At 33.6% G+C, this 24,144-nt stretch overlaps 3 protein-coding genes across 3 annotated transcripts; 1 reads left to right on the forward strand and 2 right to left on the reverse strand.

Annotated features, from left to right (window-relative positions):
- Positions 1 to 3,332: 3,332 nt before the first annotated feature.
- On the forward strand, positions 3,333 to 3,936 carry LOC138890232 (uncharacterized). Its single transcript, XM_070173604.1, has 2 exons — positions 3,333 to 3,410; positions 3,505 to 3,936. Exons 1-2 carry the CDS (start codon positions 3,333 to 3,335, stop codon positions 3,934 to 3,936), a joined length of 510 nt encoding a protein of 169 aa, XP_070029705.1.
- Positions 3,937 to 4,930: 994 nt separating this feature from the next.
- LOC138890239 (uncharacterized) lies at positions 4,931 to 7,599 on the reverse strand. Its single transcript, XM_070173609.1, has 8 exons — positions 7,384 to 7,599; positions 6,962 to 7,291; positions 6,766 to 6,882; positions 6,533 to 6,677; positions 6,111 to 6,447; positions 5,893 to 6,019; positions 5,148 to 5,677; positions 4,931 to 5,069 (listed from the first exon to the last, which is right to left on the reverse strand). The coding sequence occupies exons 1-8, from the start codon at positions 7,597 to 7,599 to the stop codon at positions 4,931 to 4,933; spliced, it is 1,941 nt and encodes a 646-aa protein (XP_070029710.1).
- Positions 7,600 to 20,764: 13,165 nt separating this feature from the next.
- LOC104227445 (glycine-rich RNA-binding protein 4, mitochondrial-like) lies at positions 20,765 to 23,746 on the reverse strand. Its single transcript, XM_009779696.2, has 5 exons — positions 23,547 to 23,746; positions 22,151 to 22,310; positions 21,986 to 22,054; positions 21,372 to 21,478; positions 20,765 to 21,031 (listed from the first exon to the last, which is right to left on the reverse strand). The coding sequence occupies exons 2-5, from the start codon at positions 22,284 to 22,286 to the stop codon at positions 20,906 to 20,908; spliced, it is 438 nt and encodes a 145-aa protein (XP_009777998.1). The 5' UTR covers positions 22,287 to 22,310; positions 23,547 to 23,746; the 3' UTR covers positions 20,765 to 20,905.
- Positions 23,747 to 24,144: the final 398 nt, after the last annotated feature.

The raw sequence follows: 24,144 nt of genomic DNA on the forward strand, positions 1-24,144 counted from the left end.
GAATTGTAAATATCAAATACACAATTTGAACAAACAGTATTGAGTTTGGTCGAACCCGTAGCTCGGCTCGTGCTTCCGTCCAGTTCAATAACACGATGAAAATTTAAATAGCCAATCAACTAAACGACTAAAATTCCTGCGTTTTACTTGATTAAAGACGGTACGAAGGTTCTAATATCAATATAAAATAAATGTCTTAAGACTATCTAGAGAACAAATGCTAGAAATATGGAAAATTTGTAATAAACTACCTTCCATAGATAATTATATTGCCAATAAAACTTACATTTCCTTACAAACAAATGTAGACCTAAATAACGAGTGTGTTCAATTGAACCCATTATTTACAGTTTAAACCAGACCACAATCTCAAGTACTTTTTAATTACATTACATATACAGAATTTTTTTAACATAGAAAATGTTGGACAAGATCCAAAATCTTTGCAAAAACACGATACTATGTTGTTTAATGTAAATTTCAAGTTACTTAGAATACTAGGTTAGTAACCTAAATTAATTTACCAAGAAATGGTTTGTGTAGATTTTGGTCAAGAATAAATGTGTTCATAAGAAGGTTTAATTTAGAAAATATTGTTGTTTACTGGCCACGATTATATTCCCCCCAAAAAGAAGGCAAGTATTGTTAAAATAATTCATATTAATTGGTACATCGTGTATGGTCGGTGTTGGGAGAAAAAATAGTTATAAATAAAACTAAACATTAAAAAAACAGACAAGTGAAAGAAAAGAAAGCCTTAGTTGTGGAGTATCATAAGCTCGCAAAGGAATCTGAAATTCTTATATTATATCGAATTAAATAAAGTTTTTATTACTGGGAAGATGACTTCCTTGTAAAAACCATAACTAAGATAAAATAATTTATTTTCTATAGTTTTATATATGAAACTGCGATCTAGTAAAAATCAAACTCTAATCTAGTTTTATAAAGGGAAAATTTCAAATTAAAACAAGTGGGCTGCATTCTTTTCAACTTTATAGCCCATATTTAACTTTACAATTCAGTAGCCCACAAATTAGGGGCCCAAATCTGAAAAGGGGGCATTATTTTCGGTATTTTGAGACTACCAAGCGCGATTTTATCTCATTCAGCTGGATTTTCTCATATTCTTTCCAATCTTCTTCCAAAAATACTTCAAAAACAAGATCCTGCGATAAATGCAGGTACGAAAACCCTAACATTTCTTCTTCATCTAGAATTTATTCAATTTTTTTGCTACGAAGCAGCGCAATTCTCCTTTTTGCTGCAATTTTGATTTCAATTTTTTGTTAGATGGAGATTTTTCCTGTTTACCTTCTTCATAGTGGTGAATGGGAAGAAAACAAGTTTGTGAATTTCATCAGAGATTGTGTAATAATTGAGTCCACATTCAACTACAACAATTTAGTTGCAGCTATTTCGGAACAGATTAGGATCGATAGTGATTTAAACACAATAGAGATTAACTTTGTGCCAAATGTTGGTTTGCCGCCGATCACGATTTACAACGATACAGGAGTTAAGGTGTATATAGAATTAAAGAAAAAAAAACTTGAATTTCACTGAATATACCCTGTTTGTGACAGTGAAAGAGATTTATGAAAATCATTTGGTTGTTACAAGTTCTGTGGTTGCTTCAAGTTCCAGTTGTTTGGTTGCTACAAATTCAAATTCTAGAGATGTATCAACAACTGATAGCACTGAGATTATTGATATTGAATTGATTGAAAACACGAATTTTAGTGAAAACACGGGTATAATAGATAATATGTTGAACGAATTTGTTGAGGAGGATCAAGTTTATAAGGATAAAGAGACACTTATGAATATGATGAAGAACTTGGCTGTACGCGAGAGGTTCCAATTCAAGGTGAAGAGATCAAGCGTGACAAGGTATGTCATTAATTGTATATTCTGTTGTATAAATATGTATAAAGTAGTATATATTTGTATATAGATATTAAAATTAGTATATATGCAGTTTGTATACAAGTGTATTTAGAAGTTGAATGATGTATAATACTATGTATCACCTTACATGTCTGGATGACAATTGTGCTTGGAGTTTCAAATCTTCTACCATTTTCAAGGCAAACATATTCAAAGTGAGAAGTTACAATAATAATCACACATGCGGCTATGGTGAAAGATACTTAACACAACGTCAAGCTACTTTGGGTATAATTGCTAGTATAGTCAAGGACAAGTATGTTAATCCAAAAAAAGTTTACACCGCAAATGATATAATAGAGGACATACAAAAGCAACACGGGATTAAAGTGAGCTACATGAAAGCATGGAGAGCTAAAGAAATAGCAATGGCAATGATAAGAGGGAGTCCGAGTGATTCATATAAGGAGCTGCCGAAGTATTTTTCTATGTTGGAGCAAACAAATCCAGGATCGGTTACAAAGTTGCACAAATCAGAGGATGGGTGCTTTCTTTATGCATATGTTTCGCTATATGCATCTATCAAGGGCTGGGAGCATTGCAGACCGATAATGGTTGTTGACGGAAGCTTCCTTAAAGCAGCATATAAGGGTACTATATTGACTGCTTGCACACAAGATGGAGCTGGTGAGTTGACTGCATCTATGTTGTTTCTGCAGTTTGTATAATGTTTATGTTTCATGTATAAAAGTGTATAGGATTTCGCAGCTGCTGTTTTTATAAAATTTGCAGTTGGTATAAATCTGTATAATTATGTATAACTGTGTATAAGATTTGTATAAATTTTGTAGTTGGTATCTCCAGACTAAATTACAGTCTGAATCCTAATATCTATTTTTGTATAAACTGGAAAAATCCTTCCACTTGCGTATGCAATTGTGGATTCAGAGAATAATAAATCTTGGGAGTGGTTCTTTATCTAGATAAAGGGTACTTTTGGAGTTAGGGAAGGGATGTGTATAGTTTCAGATAGAAATGAAAGCATCTTCAATGCCACAAAAGTTGTGTACCCAGAAGTACCACATTGTATTTGCATGTTTCACTTGTGGCAGAATGTAAAGCGCACATTCAAGAAACATCACAAACAATTGAAGGATATCTTCTTTGCTTTGGCAAGAGCTTACACGATAGAGAAGTTTGAGTACCATATGACAGAGTTGTGCAACAGTGATCCGAGGGTGCAGCCTTACTTGTTCGAAATTGGGTACGAAAGGTGGTCTAGAGCATATTCCAAGGTGAAAAGGTCGATGGTAATGACTTCCAATATTGCAGAGTCAATTAATGCAGCTAACAAGGATGCTAGAGAGTTACCAGTAATGCGATTGCTGGAGTACATGACAAATTTGCTACAATAGTGGAACAACAAAAACAAAAAAAGTGCAATGGAGACATCTACAGAGCTTGGCGAAAAGTACGACAAATTCCTTCGGGAAAATCTGATTGCATCGGAGAAAATGACGGTAAAATGAATCAAATATAATGAATCTTGGCACTTCTGACTTGCATTTTACTGTTCTTTAATTTTATTTATTTTTTTTTTAAAAACTTTTGCAGGTGAGGCCTGCTACGGATCAGTTATATACTGTGCTTGAAGGGGTAAGGAGAAACATAGTGTGCCTTGAAGAGGGAACATGCAGTTGCGGAAAAATTCAAATGGATGAACTTCCATGTCCGCATGCTTGGGCGGTTTTGAAGAACCAGCAGCTGAAACCTGGCCAGTATTGTTCTTTTTACTACAAGAAGGATAAACTCCTTAGCACTTATGAATTTCTAGTGAATCCGATGCCAGATGAGAGTTTATGGGTAGTCCCAACAGAGGTGTTGGAAGATGTGGTCCTACCACCTAAAGGGAGAAGGAATGCAGGAAGGCCAAGAAAGGAAAGACTCAAGCCTACTTCAGAGAAAGAGTCTAAGAGAGCATTTTCATGTTCTGTGTGTGGACAAGGTGGTCACAATAGGAAAACATGTAGGAATCGACCAAAATAAATAGTTGGAAACAAAACGCTTCCTATTATATTTGTTGTCATGTTGAGTAGTTAAGTTTCAGAAACAATATAGTTACAAATGTTGATTAGTTAAGTTTCACAATCAATTGACATGTTTCATTATACATGTTTTACTTATCCAATAATAGTGTCTTCCTGTTTTTAATGGTACTAAATATATTGATAGATTGTAGAAATACAAAACAGAACTGCAAACAATCACTGGTATTACATGTATAAAGATGTATAAATGAGAGTATAAATTTGTATAACTATGTATATAATTGTATACATATGTATAAAACCTGCTACATTAACAAAACTGCAACCATAATGAAAATACATACTTTGTTAAAGGACAAAAGCAACTGAATATATTCATTCCATAAAGATTGGATTCTCAATCCATATCCATGTCTTGTTTCCCTTTCAGAATTCCAAAAGTACTTGAAGAAGGTGTCTCAGGAAATAAAGGAAGAGGAACCGGGACTGGACCCATTTCATCCTTAGGAAATAATAGAAATATAGGTAACATAGGAGAAGTCATAACATACGGAATATTCTCTTGAACAGAGATGGATTCAGGATTTTAAATTATGGTAACATGCAAAGAAGCGGCTGAAACCGAGACTTGACTTTCACCAGTAGTAGCCAGAAAAGGATGAAAAATAGGCTGCATTCCATTTGGAATAACACAATGGTGAAAGAAGCAAAGTCAAATAGCTTGTAAAGGACAAAAACAACTGAAAATATTCATTAAGATGTAATTTATTCACAGCAACAATGTGTAATGACTGCCTCAAATTACATTCACATCTATAATATCCTTTAAGGTTATCTCACAAGTAGCAGAATAGTTACAAAACTAGGCAACAACTCCTTATACATAGAACAACTACAGTAAAATGAAAATAACAGAACTACTTTCTTGGTCGCCACCTCTTCCTCTTCTTCAAAAGTCTCCATGTGATTTCATCATCACTAATTGCACCAGACTATTGTTTTTTCCTTCCATAATCCCATAACAGAGATCCCCACCTGGTGCGAAGTATCTTAATGTCAAAATTATCCTTTCGAATTTCTTTACCAAGGATGAAATACTCAGCAAAGCCACCAACAAAAGCACCACAATCACTGTAATTAAAAAGAAACAAATCAGATTCAAATACGTACACTAATAGTAAAATAGTAAAACAATTGAGATTAACCTACCATTTGATCTGTTGGGGAACATTATTAATCAGATTAATCTGCAAAGCATCAGAATGGGATTTATCGGTATATGCACCATTGTTCCAATCAATGCCCTTCTTCTCGACATAAAAATCAGAACTCTTCAAGAAGTAAGGTATCAGAATTGCATAAGGTAATGCAGCATCCAAAACATGTCTATCATTAAGAGCCCCATGGTTAGAGTCATAGATGTGGATGCATCTATCTACGAACATAAACACCCCCAAAACCCAATGTCCCAATTTTGCTCTTCCGCGCTTCACAAAGATAGGGAATAAGACGTGGTCAACAGTGTGCCACGGGACATTTGCATCACAATAATAACCTCTGATGTACTCTTCTATCTCATGCCCGTCAGGAATCACTGAAGGATCTTGATTCACTTTGAAATCTTTGTATAGGGAGTTGATTTTGTTACCAAAGGCAAAGTTGGTTGTAGTAAACCGCATGGCAACACTTGGCCCATATTTTCCCCTCTTCCTCAAATAATAAAAGAGGACATCCAGGTGCTGAGACAAGAAATAAAACAGAACAACCATCACTACCAGATTTTTAAACTATAGAACTTTATACACTATTATACATAGGTATACATATTTATACAAGGTTATACAATCTTATACTGTGATTATACAAAGCTATGTATATACTATGCAAGTCTCAAAACAACAAAGATATGCAACAAAAATAAAAAGGGAATTAGAACAGAAATTTATTAAAATACCGTGTCAATCAAAGGGCGGTCACAATATGCAAGTGAGTGGAACCAATCCTTCTTGGTCACATAACACGAGCCAAAAGTAAAACCTTCCACAAGATTATTTACTTCATCGGGATATATATGTTTGGCACTTCAAATCACAAAAAATAAAAAGTAATCAGAACTACATTCATTGACACGTATAAAATCAGAAAATCAAAGATTGAAGAAAGTGAAGATACTTTCGCCTCGTATCCATCCCATTATCAACAAACACGCAAAACTCTTTAGCCAATGGCGACAATGTATCAAAATCATCAATTTCAATCGTGAAAGGATGCTTCATATAAAAAATGAGCTTCGGCGCCGATTTTGATGCTCTAGAATAAAAAACTGGCAAATATGGAGATTTGGCATATTTTCCTGGTATTCTCTGTCGAACTGAATGGTCAGGAGAAATGTAATCATCTTCTACTTCTATGATCGATTGTTTGTGAACCACAAGTTGGGACATCTGAGCTAAATCTTCATCACCAATGTCATCCCAAAATGTGTCACCCTTGACATCACCTGCTGCCCCTTAGAAATAGAAACACAAATAATACAAAACTTCAAAAAGAGGAAAAGAAAAATCAGACCAAAAAAAAGAAACCAGAACAAATACCATTATCAACACCATCAGTAACTCTCTCGTTAGCTACCACATTTTCTTGATTCATTTGATTGACAAAGTTAGGAACAACATCATATTGATAGCCATCAAATTTGCCAAGACCAGATGTATTGTCATCAAACACGGGCTGACGAATCTAATAAAAAACAATAGAAAGAGAAGGCATGTTGAGTTCAGAGAAGGCATAACTGTTGACTGATTTGGTTTTATCAGTAAACAATTACCCTAGAATCAGTAAAATCCTCCCTCGTTTTCTTGGGTTCCTTATTATTCGGAAAACTGAACACTTTTTCAAAGGAAGAAACGACATAGTTGTTAAGCGTCGTCACTGTATCAGTCAACTACAACAAAAGCAAATAAACAACCATGTTTATAACCAAAAAGTAATTATAAACTACAGAAAAGCTAAAGGTCCAGTACCTTTCCAACATCACTCCTCAGCTTCTCAACTTCATCATTCAAAAGATCAAGGCACACAAAAGGATCATAACTTGGATTAGGCTGTGGATTCATAGTCTGAGGACAAGGTCGTTTAGACTGTTGCTTTGCATTTTGAGGATAAGGTCTTGTAGACTGTTGCTCCATATGCTGAGGACAAGGTGAAGGTGCAGCAACAAAATCATCAGTGTGAGAGGCAGGAACAACATGCACCTCCCCTGATACAACATCATCGGCATTGACTTCAAAAAGTGTGTCGATGTTCAGACTTGACATCTCTTCAGAAGTAGGGGAAATTTTATTATAGTTCAACTACAAGAAGAAAAAAACAGGATTACAATAGTAGAATAATACAGAAAAACTGAAATCATATATGAAGAAGTATTATGGTACAAAATGTTTACCTTGTCGACACTACACATGATCACGCCGCCAGTCAAATCCTCATATGATGGAGCGTTAGTCACTTTCCAATTAAGAATGCGTGGCACATTTGTGCCAACGTGAACAACTAGATTCTTATCAACCATTGAGCAACACTCAAAAAACCAAACCTGTAAAGCAAGCGGCAAACCTCCAAGCCTATACATTGTCAAATAATCACATTGCATGTCCCTCATTGTCCTTAAAACATCTTCAAATGACTTTTTTCCCAAGGAAACATCTTATATTGGCCACTTTCGATGATATCAAAATCATCTTTGGTGATACCATGATTATTAGCATCAGAGAAGATGAAATGATGGACAAAAACCATCAAGGCCATCTTGAACGCATCTTCATCCGACTTTCACTCCTTTTGCTTGAAGCGATCAAGAAACTCTCCCCTTGTTATGGCCTTTTTTTCATCTCCTGGAAAATACTCTTTCAACAATCTATTAACATCTGGTTTGTCATAGAAGGAGGCGTCGTCGTCTACGCACTTCAAACCAGTGATAAGAGCAAACTCTCCAATGCCAAAACGCAGTAAACAACCATTAATCTTCACCCATAACTCCCTTTCACGTCCCGGGACGACTTCCCTCAATAATATACAATGAATAAGTTGATTTTGAATTTTAAATTGAGGGAGGTCCAAGAAGTACCCAAAACAACTAGAACGGAACATCTGAAGCTGCATGTCAGTCAAACATTGCTTCAAAATGTTCACAATTTGAGGCTCGGTATGGGAACTAATTCTGTTGTGGAAATAATCAACTGGTTGTATATAGAAGTCTCCAACCTTGCATATAGGAAAATAACAAGAAATAGATCAACAACAAAAAATATACTAATAAATTTTATAAAACTGTATATATAAGTATATCAGTACTTGTATAAAGATGTATAAACAGATGTATAACTTTGTATAAAACTGTATAACCATGTATAAATAAATAGCAAAACAGGGAATACCTTCAACTTAGCTTTTCTCTGATTCAATTTCTTCCGAATAGCAACCCTTTGTTCTCTCGAACGTAAATCAAGGCAAGACTCACCATCATCCTTGTAAGCACGTGATTTTTGCCCTATATGAGAATTACTCCCAAAAAATTCAAAAATAAAATGATTTTCCTTGGTGTGCAATTTTGTGATATTTTTGAATAATTATTTGTATTTGTCTGTGCATGTTTATTTGTTAAATTAATAAAAATACAAAAATATGTCGCATTTTGCATGTAGGATTTAATTATACAATTGTTAGTAATTAAGTTTGTTTTACAAAAATTGAAAATTACAAAAAATAGGCATCTTCTGCATTTTTAGCATTTAATGTCCAAATATACAATTTTATGCTTAATTATTACTTAATTGTGCGTTAATTGTTATTGGGAGTTAATTTGCGTTTTTATAACTTAATTTAGTTCTTAATAATAATTTAAGTATTTTTATAATTTAGTTTTAGAAAAATAAAAGAAGAAAAGAGAGCAAAAATACAAAGAAAAATCGGATTGGGCCACTTCTTCAATTGTAAGCCACAGGCCCAAAAAATTATCCAATCTTCCCAAACGACCCGGTCCATTTCAAACCGGGTCGACCCAGTCCATAACCCCAAAGACCAACACCCCTATTTCCCTATCTTTCATTTAACAAAACCCTAAAATATTCACTGTTGAAAAAAAACCACCCGCCCCCTCTCTTGCTCTCCTTCTTCAAGCTTTCACAACCATGGCTGCCCTTCCCCCCTTGCCCAACGACCACCCCTCCAGCCTTTCCCCCTCACCCCGTCACACTCACACACACACACGTCAACACGCACACACACATACACAGTAAAAAACGCACACACGCAGCAGCCTTTCATGGCTGCCGCTTCTTCTTCGTTCTTCATCCATACGACCAAACGACCCTACTGTCATCGCGATGTTGCTGCTCCGTCCAGCCAGTCGCACACAGTCCGTCGCGTCGTCGACCACCTTCGATGTTTCTTCGTCTCCGAGAAGCCATGAACAAGCTCAAGCTCAAGCTTTCATGGCTGCCGACGTCGACCATGTCTTCGTCCAAACGAGCATCGTCGTCTCCATCGCTGCCACCAGTTGAGTAGCGTTGCTACTGCTGCCCGCGTCGCCACTGCTGCTGCGTTTTTCTTCCAGCTGTCTGCTGCTTCACTTCATCGTCCTCTTCGCTGCTACTGTTTCGTTGTCGCTTCGTCGTCTTCAAGTCCGTTTATGTCAAAGCTTCGTTGGATTCGTTTAAAGTTCGTTCGAGTTCGTCGTTGGTCATTTACGGTTAGTTGTTCTAAGTTTTGTTTCTGTCCGTAATTTGTTTGATATTTTTCGGATCCGAAATCATTAAATGTTTGATTCTTGTTCTTGATTTTTATTTAGTTGTTTTATTTTTTGTTTTATTTTTTTAGGTAAAAATTATTAGTAATTATAATGTTTTTAGTTTTAAGTTGAAGTTCAATGAATTTTGTCTTTAGTTTGTTCTGTTAATTTTAAAAGGATTTAGTATAGAAGAATGTTAGTTTAAATCATTTAAATCCGTCATGTTTGTTGTTTAGAATAGATTTAATTCGTGTTCATTTTGTTTGAAGTTCGTTTTTAATTCAGTGATTTAATGTGAAGTTATGTTTTAATTTTTGGATCATGTATCTTTGTTATAATTTTTGTTGGATTTAATTAAGAAAGATTAATTGATTATTTGAAGATTAGTGATTTGAATATGTTTATTTGTTTTGTTTAAGTTTAATTCGAAGTTTGAATAAAGTTTGTTTGTTATTGTTGTTGAATCTTTTCATTTATGCTCATACTTTGTTTGATTGATTTTGAATCTGAAATTAGTATAGTTTGATCTTCTTGTTTGTTGATTATCATTTATGATTATTTCTTGAGTTTGTCTCATAATCTTGTTTAAGTTTAATATAAGAATTGTTGGTTGTAATGTTGTTAGAGTTGATTTTAAGTTCAAATGATTATTGAATTTAGAAATTGGAATATACTTGTTTGTTGTTGTTGTTGTTGTTGAATCTGAAAATAGGTTTGTTTGTTGCTAAAAATATTGTTCAATCAAAATTTTAGTTGTTCTTTGTTGTTCAATTTGTGTTCATGTGATTTGTTGTTGAATTGGTTCAGAAATCATGTTCATGTGATTTGTTGTTTGAATTTGTGTAGAAATTGGTCATATTGGCTATATTTTGGTTGAGTTTGATTAATTGATTGGTTATAGCTGATGAGGGTAGTTTGGTAAATTGCAGTACGTTCAGGGGTAAAATGGTAATTGCAATAAGGTCGGAGGGGTAGTTTAGGAATTGTACATTTTGTAATTCTTTATGTTAAGCATGGGGGACAAAATGTAATGGGATGTGGGTGATATAATTGTTTAATATAATGGGGGACAAGACATAATGTAGTGGAGGAGAATATGGTAATTGTTTATGATAAGCATGGGGGACAAGATGTAATGGGGTGGGGTTGATATATTTGTTTAATTTAGTGGGATTAAAATGGGGATGAGTGGGAAGATAATGAGTTTGGTAGGAGAAAATGGTTGTTTTATTTATTAATTAAAGGGTTTGGGGATATGATATATATAGGAGGCTTGATCAGATTTTAGAGAAGGAGATAGAGAAAGAGAGAGAAAAAAAAGCTGAATATTTAAGAGAGAAAGAAAAAAATCGAAAAAATATTAAAACTTTCAAGAAAGAAAAAGAAAAGAAAAAAAATATACAAATAAAAAGAGCTGGAAATTAGAAGAGAGAGTAGTACACATCTGATAAATATTCTGATATACGGGTTTAGAAATTAAGGGTTAAACATTAATTAGCCTTTCAAATCTGAAAATTCCCTTGGTTTCTGTCCGTTATTTGTTGACAGTGTTTCTGGATTTTATTTTGATTTTCAAATCTGCCACTGGGATTTCTGTTGACTGGATTGCTGGTTATTATTGTTGTTGCTGTGTTACGTATTACGTGGCTGACTTTCTTCTTCTTATATTGGCAATATCAGGTACACAACTGTAATTTTGGCATTTTGTAAGCTGAAATGAAGAATGGAAGTTTAAATTTTTAATTTAGTTTTTTTTTATTAATTGCATTCAGGATATTTCATGTACTATTATTCTGTAAATCGCCGTCGTTTGGCATAATTAGGCATATTGTAGCGATGTATTAAATAGTGCTTTGCTTCAACCTGATTATTAGGTAGTATATATTTAAGCATGTTCATTACTAATTAAACTGTCAAATAATAAAAATAGAAGAAAATAACGTAAAAATGGCTTTATTAAATCAGTTTGGCAAAATTGATTAAATTCCTTATTCATAAGGGTTTTAGTATCGCCAACGTTAAGTTAATCGGAATCATGTATCTGAATTCAGTTAAAATATGAATTAATTTTGCGAATCAAGTATTAGGACATGATTTGAATTAAAACAAGGTTAGTTAAGGTTAAATTATTTAATTTTTAGAAATACGGTTTAGTAATCAAGATTATTTCTAATTTTCAGTATTTGTAAATAATTAATTTCAATAGCTCAAGTCATCTAACAATATGATTTTAATTGACTATGGGATAATTAGTTTTAAAAAAAAAATATTTGACAATTCCATGCTGTATTTATAATTATAATTTTAGTAATATTACTTTCCGTTAATATTTGTTTTAAACTAGTATTTAATATGTTATTTTTTAAGTATGTAGAGATTGATTTTATATTAGTAATAATAAAAAGTAGTCATTAAAATATATTCATAAAATAAGGGAGGATTTCGCTAAAAATAAATAAATATAAACAATACAAAATTTGCAGGGTCCTCCAATCTTATTTTTTTTTTAAAAAAATATTTAGATTCCGGGATGGGCCATTTAGTAAATTTCACAGTCCTACCTAATAGTTTAATAACGCGTAGTATTTTGGCGCATATTTAATAAAGTTATTTTCTTAAATACGGGTGTGCATTTATGTAACCCAAATCCCGATCTTGACGAAGTCAAAATGCGTCAACAAATCACGTGTACACTGGTTGTGACGTGGTTCGAGATGCGTTTTTACGACGTTGCAATTCTTATATAAAAATAATAATAAGAATAATGATAAAAGCGGTTTAATGCTAAATTTGCATATAAGTTTTTAATTGTTTAAAAATCAGGTAAATAAGCAAAATATAACAGTTGAGCGACCGTGCTAGAACCACGGAATTCGGGAATGCCTAACACCTTCTCCCGGGTTAACAGAATTCTTTATCCGGATTTCTGGTGCGCAGACTGTAATATGGAGTCATTCTTTTCCTCGATTCGGGATTAAAATTGGTGACTTGGGACACCCTAAAATCTCCCAAGTGGCGACTCTGAAATAAATAAACAAATCCCATTTCGATTGTCCTTTAATTGGAAAAAACTCCTTCACCCTCGCGGGTGCCGGAAAAAGGAGGTGTGACAATCCTTCATCTTTCTCCTTTTCCGTTTAACATTACAGACTTCATCATCTTCATTAAACAAATCATCTTTCAGCTTATCTGTTGATTTTGCAGGTCTGCCGCATTTCTTACTCCTTGGTTTAACAATGTTAACTGGAGTAGGAGTATTACTTGTTTGGGAACGAGTCATTCGACTGCTCCCTTGTTGCAACATTTTTGGAGGAGGAGGAGACTCGAAATCATCATCATCGGGAGCCTACACATGCTTATTCGCTTCATAAGAAGAGAGTGAGGGCAAGTCACTCGATGATTTAACTGGAGTGCCAGTATTTCTCATTTGAGAACGAGTCATCCGACTGCTCTCTGGTTGCAAGTTTTTAGGAGGATCAGCAGAATCAAAATCATCAACTTCTGGCGCCGGGGCATTTACATTAGATTCTGAATCAGGGCTTGAAGGCAACTCCCTCAATCGTTTCCCATAATCTAACCTAACGCCTTTTCCGACAATCTTCCGTTTGCCTTTAGAAGCAGACATTTTTGAACGCATTTTCTACAATAAACCACACAAACAAAGCTTTAACAAAACAAACACAAAAGTTAAAGCAAACACAAAACTCACACTGTAAAAAAACTCAAAAGTTAACCCAAAATGCCATAAACACAAAGCCAAGGCCAAAACAAAGCTTTAACAAAAGTGAACACAACTGAAGCAAAACAAACAAATGAAACTGTAACAAAACTCAAAATCTAAACAAAAATAAAAGCCATAAACTTAAAGCAGAGGTCAACTTTCCCAAATTTTAACAAAACTCAAAAAACAAAAAATTCGACCCTAAAAGTCGAAATAACAAACCATGCATTTCGTTTCATCAAGTTTAAGTCTCGAACGCAGAAACAAGGAACACAAAATCATCCGAAAAAACATAACAACATTGAAAAAAATTGGCGTGATCAGAAAAAGCAAAAAAAAAAAAAAAATTCAAAACCAACATTGTAGGAAAAGCATAAAAGGAAACAAAAATTACCTCAAACTAAGATAGAAACCTCGAAAAGCAACTTACACACAACAATGGAGTCGGTTATGGTCTGAGAAAATCGAGAGGAAGAGAGAGTGAAAAAAGCGTGAGGAAGAGAGCAACAGAGAAATTAAATTTAAAATATTAAAACGTTATGTTAAAGTGTAGGCTAGCGGGTGAAAATAAAATTTCATAACTTAGCCAACATGGGCTATGCCGGGTAAAGGCCTCAAATATGGGCTATTTTTGGGTGAGCTGTATAGCCCAAGTGACATAGAGTGTAATTTCTTCTTTTATAAATGATAATAGTTGAGATATGCGTAAACTGATCAAATATGTAAAACGACAAATTAAGACTACTTAATTACATATGTATAGTTACGATATTTTGTGTCTCGAAATTTCTCAAATTTCTTTAGTACCCTAAAGTCTCAACCTCAAGATGCCCTTTCTATTTCTCTCATCATATTCCTTGATGTGAAAGTAGACTAAAGCTTTGCTTTGTTAAAATAGAGTAAGAATTAATAGTGTCACACTTTTAATTAATTTCTACGTCAAATTATATGGACCATGGGTACATGTTGGAGCAACAATATATTAAAGTTATTTTAGTGTGACTTATAGGTCACGAAAGTTCAAGTCGAGAATCAGCTACTGATGCTTACGTTAAGGTTAACTATTTACATTAGGGGTGTACAAAGAAAACCGACAAACAGCATCAACCCGATAATCCGAGTCAAATCGGAAAAAAAAAATCCGACCATGGTTTGGTGTTGGAAAAAAAAACCGACAACAATTAGTTTGGTTTGGTTTTAACTAAAGAAAGTTAAACCGAAACCAAACCAACCCGACATTACATATATAGAAATTTTAGATATATTTAATATATAAATATACTTATTGTGATGCAATTTATAAATATTTCTTTAAAAATTTCATAATTTTATCTTTTACGGTATTATTTCAAGGTTGGACTTAGAACTTTTTGAATGTTCCAATAAGTTTTATAGCCATTAACATTAGTAAATTAAATAATGCTAACAAAAGCCAAATTAAAACTAAAATCAAATCAATATTAATGCCAACAAAAGACATTCAATTCAATACTATGAACGGGAATGTATTGAATATCTATTTTTTGTTTTGCAATAATTTAGATAAAATACACAACCTATTTTTATTTTTTCTTTAGCATTTAGTCATGTAATTAATACTCCCTTATTAGTCTACTTATTTTAGCATGACTTAGTGTAAGCACGTGATTTTTGCCCTATATGAGAATTACTCCCAAAAAATTCAAAAAATAAAATAATTTTTCTTGGTGTGCAATTTTTGTGATATTTTGTGTAACTATTTGTATGTTTGTCTATGCATGTTTATTTGTTAAATTAATAAAAAAATACAAAAATAGGCATCTTTTGCATTTTTAGCATTTAATGTCCAAATGAACAATTTTATGCTTAATTATTACTTAATTGTGCGTTAATTGTTATTGGAAGTTAATTTGCGCTTTTATAACTTAATTTAGTTCTTAATAATAATTTAAGTACTTTTATAATTTAGTTTTAGAAAAATAAAAGAAGAAAAGAGAACAAAAATACAAAGAAAAATCGGATTGGGCCACTTCTTCAATTTCAAACCACAGGCCCAAATAATTGCCCAACTTTCCCCATGACCCGGTCCGTTTCAAACCGGGTCGACCCGGTCCGCTCCATTAACCCAACACCCCATCTTCATTTTTGTCCAACACAAAACAAAACCAAAAAAATAAAAAATAAAAGGTGAATTATCACTATTAATAGTTTTATTTTTTGTTTTTTTTATATATAAAAAAATCCGAAAATATTTTATTTTATTTATTATTTTTATTTTTAAAAAAAATATATATAATAATTTCGGGAATGATTTTTTTTTAAAAAAAGTAAAAGAATGTAGAAAATTTAAAAAAAAATAAAAAGTTTTAAAAAAAATTTAAAAGTAAAAGAAGGTTGGAATTAAAAAATAAATATAAAGGTATCTGAAAATTTAAAAAAATTTAAAGTAATTGAAAGTAGCATTTTTAAAAGAAAAAGAAAAGATAGTGGTTTGTTTTTTAAAGAAAAGTTAAATAAAGTGAGATTCTCTTTTTAAAAAAATAAAAAGTGGGATTTTAAATAAGATAAAGTAATTAAAGTTGGAATTTTAAAAATAAAAGTAAATAAAGGTGGGATTTCTTTTTCTAAAAAAATAAAAGCAATTTGTAAGTGGGATTTCTTTTAATTAAAAAAATAATAAAATAATAAAAAAACAAATCTGAAAATTTCGAAAAAATTTCTATAAATAGAATAGAAAATTTAGGAAGAAGGGGTGGGAAAAAAAGAGGAAAAACTAGATAGAGAGAAGAAAAAAAGAGGGGGCGGAGTGAGAAGTATACACCCGATATACATTCTGGATACACTGAATATACAGGGGCAGAATTCATTTTGGAGAGTTTTGAAGTTGAAAAAGAATAGTTACTGTTTCATTGCCTCGCTTAGTATCTGAAATAGTCAGAACCTTCCTGCCTTTTACTTCTTCTCTATACTTGGAGTCGTTTATAGTCTCCTGGGTTTTCTGCTATTCCTACTGTTACTGGTCTATTCCTGTGTTGCTGGACTGTCGTTGCTGTGCTGCATTGTTACTACTGTTGCTGCTTCTCATCTTCATCTTCTCTTGTTTTCCAATACCAGGTACACGAATGTAATACTAGTTATTGCAAGCTAAAAATGTGGAAGCATGAATACATATGAAGAATCGAATTTTGAAGTTTTAATTTCGCTTTTTCTCTGTTCCTTTTATTGATTGTATTTAGGCTATTTTATGTATTATTGAATAATAATTGGAATAAGAGAAAATAACATAAGTTAGTCTTTAATGAATCGGCTTGGCAAAACGGGTTAATTCACTAGCTACGAAGGTTCTAAGATTATCAACAGTAGGTTAATCGTGAACAAGTACTTAAACTTAGCTAAGACATGAATTTGAACTAAATTTCGTGAATTAGGTATTAAGGCATGATTTGAGTTCAAACAAAATTAGAAGAACGTTTAAGTCTAATAAACTTTCTATTAAGCTTTAGTAATTATGGTTAAATCCAGTTTCAAATGGTTGTGAATAATTAATTCCAATAGTTTTTTTTATATATAACAATGCGAGCTTCAATCTAACTATATTTGATTCTTTTGAATATTAGTTGTCGAATTTTTATTTTATTTATAATTTCGAATTTTTTTTAGTAAAATTCTTGTTCATCAATATTTGTATTAATATAGCAATTAGTATGCCATGCTTTCTTAAAAAAAAAACTCGTAATTAATTAGGATTTTCTTTATTTATTTTAGAGACTAATTTTAATAGAAAAGATGTAGTCGCTTTAGGATTTGTCCATTTAAAATAAATGAGATGAGCCTCGCCTAGTAAAATGTATAGATTGCGGGGCCCTCACAAATGTATGTGTTAATTACTTAGAACTCGGGATCGGCCGCTTAGCGAACTTCACGGCCTTTTCTCAAAATAACCCTGCGCTAGCCGCTTTAGGCGCGTATTTAATAATGTTATCTCCTTAAACTCGGGTGCACATTTATGTGACCCAAATCCAAATTTCAACCGAGTCGAGATATGCCAAACAACTACGGGTGCATTGATGTAACGTGGTTCGAGATATGTTTCCACGACGTTGCAATTCTCGTAAAATAATAACAATAAGTAAGAAATCGGTAAAAAGATAAAATTTTGCACATAAGTTCATATTTGTATAAAATCAGATAATCAAGCCGAATATAACAGTTGAGCGACCGTGCTAGAACCACGGAACTCGGGAATGCCTAACACCTTCTCCCGGGTTAACAGAATTCCTTATCCGGATTTCTGGTGCGCAGATTCTAATATGGAGTCATTCTTTTCCTCGATTCGGGATTAAAATTGGTGACTTGGGACACCCTAAACCTCTCAAGTGGCGACTCTGAAATAAATAAACAAATCTCGTTTCGATTGTCCTTTAATTGGAAAAAAACTCCCTTGCACCCTCGCGGGTGCGGAAAAAGGAGGTGCGACACTTAGTACTTTTAAATTATGTTTATTTTTATTATGGCTTTTTAATTAGCAATATTTATATTACATAATTTTATTGTCTTTATTGTTGAATATTTTATGATAATGTCATGACATATCTCATATTTTATATTATTTTCTTGGAAAATACTTTATATAGTTGTATCTTACTAAGATTAAAGAATGATTTTGAGCACAATTTATATGTTTTGTTCTACGAAGATTTTACTGGAAAAAAATTAGAAAAAATCCGAATAACCCAAAAGAGAAAACCCGAAAAATTCGAGAGTGAAAAAACCCGAGTTTTATTGGTTTGGTTTGGTATTTAGATTTAATAACCCGACACAATTGGTTTGATTTGGTAATTATAAAATCCGAACCAACCCGACCTATGTACTCCCCTAGTTTACATCATACATTTTGGATGCAGTCCTTTCTTGAATCTTGCATAAACACGGGATATTTTGTGCACTGGACGAACCATAGACAGATGTAGGGGTGTGCATTCGATTTATCGATTCGATTTTGACCCTTATCGATAATTACTTATCGATTTGTACATATACTTATCATTATTGTTTCAACAAAGTTTTGATTTTTTCGATTTCGATTTATCGATTTTTGGGGCTTATCGATTACACCAATAAGAAAATTTGCGGGATTTCACATAAAGTATATCGCTATAAACACGCCTAAATAATATGGACAAAAAGAAGCTAAAATAAGACGAACACCGTTTATAACATAAAAATTGTGTCAACAAGCACATGCAACGAAACTAAAGTAAGGGATCAAATGTATGCCACCAACACTCCAACGGTATAAAAAAATAAAAATACATCATCACACTAATTCTATTTTCCATTAATTTGAACTTCATTCCTTTGAGCTTTAAATATGATCATTCCTTAAATGTGGTAGATGAAATAATAGGGTTAGAGACTTAGGGTAAAAGAAAGAGTATTATAGAATAAAGGTAAAAAAAATAAAAATTTTAGTATATCTTATCGGTTTATCGATAAACCGATAACCGAAGAGGACAAAATCGAAATCGATAACTCGATAAGAAAAATTTTGAAATCAAAATCGAAATCGATAAACCGATAGCAAATAATCGATAAATCGATGATTTATCGATAAACTGATTCGAATGCACACCATCGATTTATCGATAAACTGATTCGAATGCATACCACCCTACATAGGTGTTAACTAACTCATTCGTGAAAAGGACTTTTGGGGGAAATGAAAGTGTCGGCAAAGGCTAATTTTATGGACATAACGTTAATTAGCAATAAGATTTTAAAACATTGACAAGACTGCACACTAAATTTTGTATCTAAGTAGTGGGACAACATTCTCTTTATAATAATTACCTAACAACTATAATGTCATGCCTATTGAAATATAGACTACAAAGTCTCTACTAACATCTCAGAATTTCCTTGTTAACATAATTGAATAATTAGTGGTATACACGAATTTCTTAGAAAATAACTTATGCTTTAATATCATAGTAGCACCCAAGGGGTGATTTAGCAGTTAATAAAGTGAGTTTGAGAATTATAAGATGTCGGATTTAAATTTTAGCGAAAACAAAAATATTAGGTAATTTCTTCTTATCTGTCCAAATTTTGATGGATAAAATTATCCGGTACTTGTGATGATGGAAAATTACAAGTATGCAAGAAATTAATCGAGGTACATACAAGCTACCCGAATGCTGATTATTAAAAGCAAAAAAAAAAAAAAAGGTTATCGTAGTAAGTCATTGCGTTCTGTAAGTACACCTTGAAGTAAAAGAAGAAAATATGCAATAAGCTATGTTTACATGATTTAATAAACAATTTAAATGAGAGGAAAAGGAAAACTAAGAAAAGGAGTATTTCTTCGAGGGATAGGCAAATTGACTTAGGATGAATGTTGTCTGAATTGGGCCATATAGGTTTGTTGGGCTTGTTGCCCGGGCTTAGTGAATAAATCCATATAATTCTATCCTCATTGTACAAGGTAAATTTGGTTAAGTGTTTGATTGGTCCTAAGTCATATATAGGTAGAAATGACTCCAGCTAGCCACTCTAAATGGCTGTTATTTAAGAATTAGTCATGTATTTTAAATTTCAGTTTTTCAGCTCAATTTTTGTTTTGAAATTAAAATTTTTAGCTCAAAATTTCAGGATAAAATAAGTACTGGTTAATCCCTAAATAACAGTCTTAAGAATGATTCTTTATGCACTTCACCCATATTTTCATACCAATCGCTTCATAGAGTTGGTAGTTTTTTTTTTTTTTTTGGGGGGTGTGGGTGTGGGGGTGGGGGGGGGGGGGATTTTTGTTCTTGCTTTTCCATTTTAATATGCTTTTATCAATTGATTACTAGAAAAGATAGCACTAACTTGAATTCAGCACCTATTATCACATTTTGCCAAAATTGCCTTCTAATCAAAATTATCACATTTAGTGAAATGATACCCATCTCCAAGCTAAAAGGCTAAGGTGTAACCATATAGTTTCTTTCGGGCAAAGTCACAAATTTCTCTACGAACGTTCAAATTGAAAGAAGTAAACAAAACCCTCTCCAACAAAGGTATTTTATATATGTTATATACCTCTAAAACTTAATATTTTACATATATATATATACAATGTAATCCGACAAAGGGTGATCAATTAGGTTGGTGGTGTAAAGTCAATGGATAGTGAATCTAATCCTCTATTCTCCACTTATATACCGAGCTTTTATCCGAGTCAATTCCATGAAGCGTGTGTAACTCACACGAGTTGTGCTCTTACCAGTAAGACTAAAGGCCTAGGACTATGTTTACCATAAGGTAATAAATAACTAGAAGATAGAAGCAGTCAAGTATCACATGAAAAAACTTAATATAGAAGCATATAATGAAAAGTTAAACAGAAATCATTCAATACAAAATCGCGTTAATTCCTATCTCCTACCCTATGAAAATTTGCCAATGCCTGTATAGACAATTGAGCAAAAACAACAATTAGAATCCGTCGTTTCCTCTAGATCCACCATAGCCACCACCATATCCGCCACCAGAACCAAAACCACCGCTGCGAGGAGCTCTTTCCTGGGCAAGACTGACGCGGATGTTCCTCCCGTTGAGTTCCTGGACGGATCATAATGTGATATCAGCCAAGAACAATCAAGTAAATCAGATTACCAGCATATCCTAAATGTGTGCAACCATACCAAAAGCACAACAACAACAACAACAAATCCAGTCAGTTCCCAAAAGTAGGGTCCCGGGAGGGTAGTGGATACGCAGACCTTACCCCTACCCTGAAGAGCAGAAAGGTTGTTTCCAACAGACCCTCGGCTAGAGATAAGATGAAAAGAATCAGTGGCAAGACACCAAAAGCATCTAGACTCGATAAAGCCGTGAATGGAGGGTGGAAATAACACTTGCACATTGAACGGTCTCATGTGTTACGAGAACAAAGTTTTACCTGTCCATCCATTGCCGTCATAGCTTCCTTTGCAGATTCACCATCTGTAAAGTTCACGAATCCAAAACCCCTCGATCTCCCAGTGTCTCTATCGGTGATGACCTTAGCTGTACCACAATCACAAGATTCGAGTGATTAATACACAGGCATAATTCAAAGCAGCAAAATCCAATAACAGATTAGACGAAAAAGGGGTTGGGAGTGCGGTATGTCAGAAGCGCAAATGCTAGTGCGACCACACCGTTAACTAATCCTATCCCCCCCCCCCAAGTCCCTACACTGTAAACGAGGGAAATGAAACATCTGCGGCTAACACTAGAGAAGGATAGGGTAACCAATCTGAAGATACAGGAAAAAAAATGAAAGACTGAAATTGAACAAAGCTGACCAACATCCAAACATTAAAATCAACGGATAAGCAATAGCCTAATTAGCAAGAGGAACACATAAACAGGAAAATGTCAGCATCCTTCACGAAAATTATCAGATAAAAATAGGATGATATAGTGCCCTTCACGAAAAAGACAAACAAATTCTTCATCCAACTTGCTTTTCACTGTATAAAAATGATTGAAATTAAAGAACAGCCAGACTCAAGATAGCTCGGAACTCACAATCGACAACATCACCAAAGCTGGCAAATGCATCCTTCAGAGATTGATCATCAGTTCCATATGAAAGACCTATAAAGTGTAGGAAAAAATAAGCAAAATTTACAAGTTGCAGATAGTTATAAACTGAAAAAATAAAAATGAATTTTCAGACTACTAGTCACATACCCCCAATGAAAAGCTTTGTTGACATGCAACGCATGGCATTAAGCATTGACACAGCTGGTGCTTGTGCATTCAATGCATTGCCGCTTATGGAAATGCTCTGCCTCAAAAGACCCCTAAGTTTGTTGCAGAATGCCATTTGTGCAGATAACGTCAGATATATCTATAAGAAAATGAAAAACAAGTTAGCAAATTCATCTGTTAAAACATCAAAATCTTTCATTTGACAAGCAAACTCACTAGGAAGATTGACAAAGCTGAAAAGCTAAACAAAGGTAGTGCCACAAAACACATTTTGCAGCAGGAACTCAATAGCAAGAACAACACGATTCCTTTTTTGTAAATAATATGTGTTGTTATTCAGAACCGTACAGGTACCAACACAGCTATTGGGATCGGCTTTCTGTCCTACAATTACGCTATAAACAACTATTTATTCGAGAAGTAAACCTAATAGAAAGAACACGACTAATTTCATTCATTTAGCTGCATACTCGGAAAAACACATGCGCCACAAATCAACAAATACATTTTATGAAAACCTGCATCCAACTGTGAAATCTATAAGCTCTTTAGCACCCCCCCCTCACTCTTTGTCCCCAAGGAAGTGTTACTAAATATCAGACCTCCTAACCTGATACATTAAACAAAAATTACATTTCTGGCCAAATATTATAACTTAGGTCACAATCATCACAACCATTTTGGCTAATAGATAAAACAACCTCTGCCAAAGCTAAGTAGCTAATCATTCGCCAATACTCAGTGCTTTTCTAAAGCAAATTTAAAAAAAAAAACCACTTTCAAGAATCTTTTTTCAAAAAAAAATAAAATCATCAAACATTTCTAACTCTACTTTCTTCACTAAAAATCTAAAGGGTCTCATAAAAATTACTCAGTTACACAACTTTGACAAATAAATACACTCATACATACAACAAAAGAACACCACAAATAACAATAATATGATACTAAGCACAAGGACAAGGCATTATAAAAAAAACAATCTGGTGCACTAAGTTCCCGTTATGCGCGGGGTCCGGGAAGGACCAGATCACAAAGGTCTATTGTACATAGTCTTACCCTGCATTTCTGCAAGAGGTTATTTACACGGCTCAACCATGTGACCTCTTGATCACATGGACTCAACTTTACCAACTACGCCAAGGCTCTCTTTCAGGACAGGGCATTATCCAAGTAAAAATTTTGCAATATAAACTAAACATAAAACCATAAGAACTCAAAGACTTCACAAGGTCCCATATATTAACAAAAAATCAAGAACCATAACATAATACACATTATTAATCACACAACAATAAATTCTAGAACAAACAAATAATAAGGGTGTAAAATTACAAAAATGCTAATAAAAAAAACAAAGAAAAACAGAACAAACCTGATGAAAACAAAGTTTCAGGGTTTAAGAGACAAGAAAATGAGAAGCGGCTAGGTCTTATTATGGGTTTAAGAAAAGCGTATATATATTAGTACAGTGCCTTTCTACTTTTTCAGAGGTAAAAATATAGTGCGGGACTAAAGAATAGATTTACTGCTTAGAGGTATTGTACCTTGCTTTTTTATGAGGGTCCTTTTGGAACAATGTACAACTTCCATTGGTCTTGCCTCGTTTTATTAATGTAACTAGTCTTAGTTAGTGCTGTATTTTGTCCCGGGCCCGGGCCTTAGTGGGCCTAACGGGCCGGGCCTTGCGGTTCCGGGCTTCGTGGTCCCTGGCTCTGGCGGTCCCGGTATTCGTGGGCCTAATGGGTGGAACCGGCACGTGACGGGCCTAAGCCCACATGGTCTTGTGCTTAACGGGCCGGGCTCGTGGGCTTCGCGGGCCTAGCGGACTTTTTTTTTAAGACAATTTCTTGTAGTATCATGGCTATATTAAAAATATATATGTAGTATATATGTATATCTAATTATTAAAGTGCTTGACGAAAAAGAAAATAACAAAACAATAGTAAAACACTAAATTGTCATGCATAAAT

The sequence above is a fragment of the Nicotiana sylvestris genome, chromosome 1 (assembly GCF_000393655.2).
Source record: "Nicotiana sylvestris chromosome 1, ASM39365v2, whole genome shotgun sequence".
Taxonomy (NCBI): Eukaryota; Viridiplantae; Streptophyta; class Magnoliopsida; order Solanales; family Solanaceae; genus Nicotiana; species Nicotiana sylvestris.

Excerpts from the sequence above, each read along its gene's own strand:
- LOC138890232 (XM_070173604.1), top strand. The coding sequence starts at position 3,333 with ATGGAGACATCTACAGAGCTTGGCGAAAAGTACGACAAATTCCTTCGG. Across the intron at positions 3,411-3,504 it reads TTGCATCGGAGAAAATGACG|GTGAGGCCTGCTACGGATCA; the intron begins GTAAAATGAATC and ends AAACTTTTGCAG.
- LOC138890239 (XM_070173609.1), bottom strand. The coding sequence starts at position 7,599 with ATGAGGGACATGCAATGTGATTATTTGACAATGTATAGGCTTGGAGGT. Across the intron at positions 6,883-6,961 it reads TGAGGAGTGATGTTGGAAAG|TTGACTGATACAGTGACGAC; the intron begins GTACTGGACCTT and ends CTTTTGTTGTAG. Across the intron at positions 6,678-6,765 it reads AGGATTTTACTGATTCTAGG|ATTCGTCAGCCCGTGTTTGA; the intron begins GTAATTGTTTAC and ends GTTTTTTATTAG.
- LOC104227445 (XM_009779696.2), bottom strand. The coding sequence starts at position 22,286 with ATGGCATTCTGCAACAAACTTAGGGGTCTTTTGAGGCAGAGCATTTCC. Across the intron at positions 22,055-22,150 it reads AACAAAGCTTTTCATTGGGG|GTCTTTCATATGGAACTGAT; the intron begins GTATGTGACTAG and ends TACACTTTATAG. Across the intron at positions 21,032-21,371 it reads TGACGGCAATGGATGGACAG|GAACTCAACGGGAGGAACAT; the intron begins GTAAAACTTTGT and ends TGATCCGTCCAG.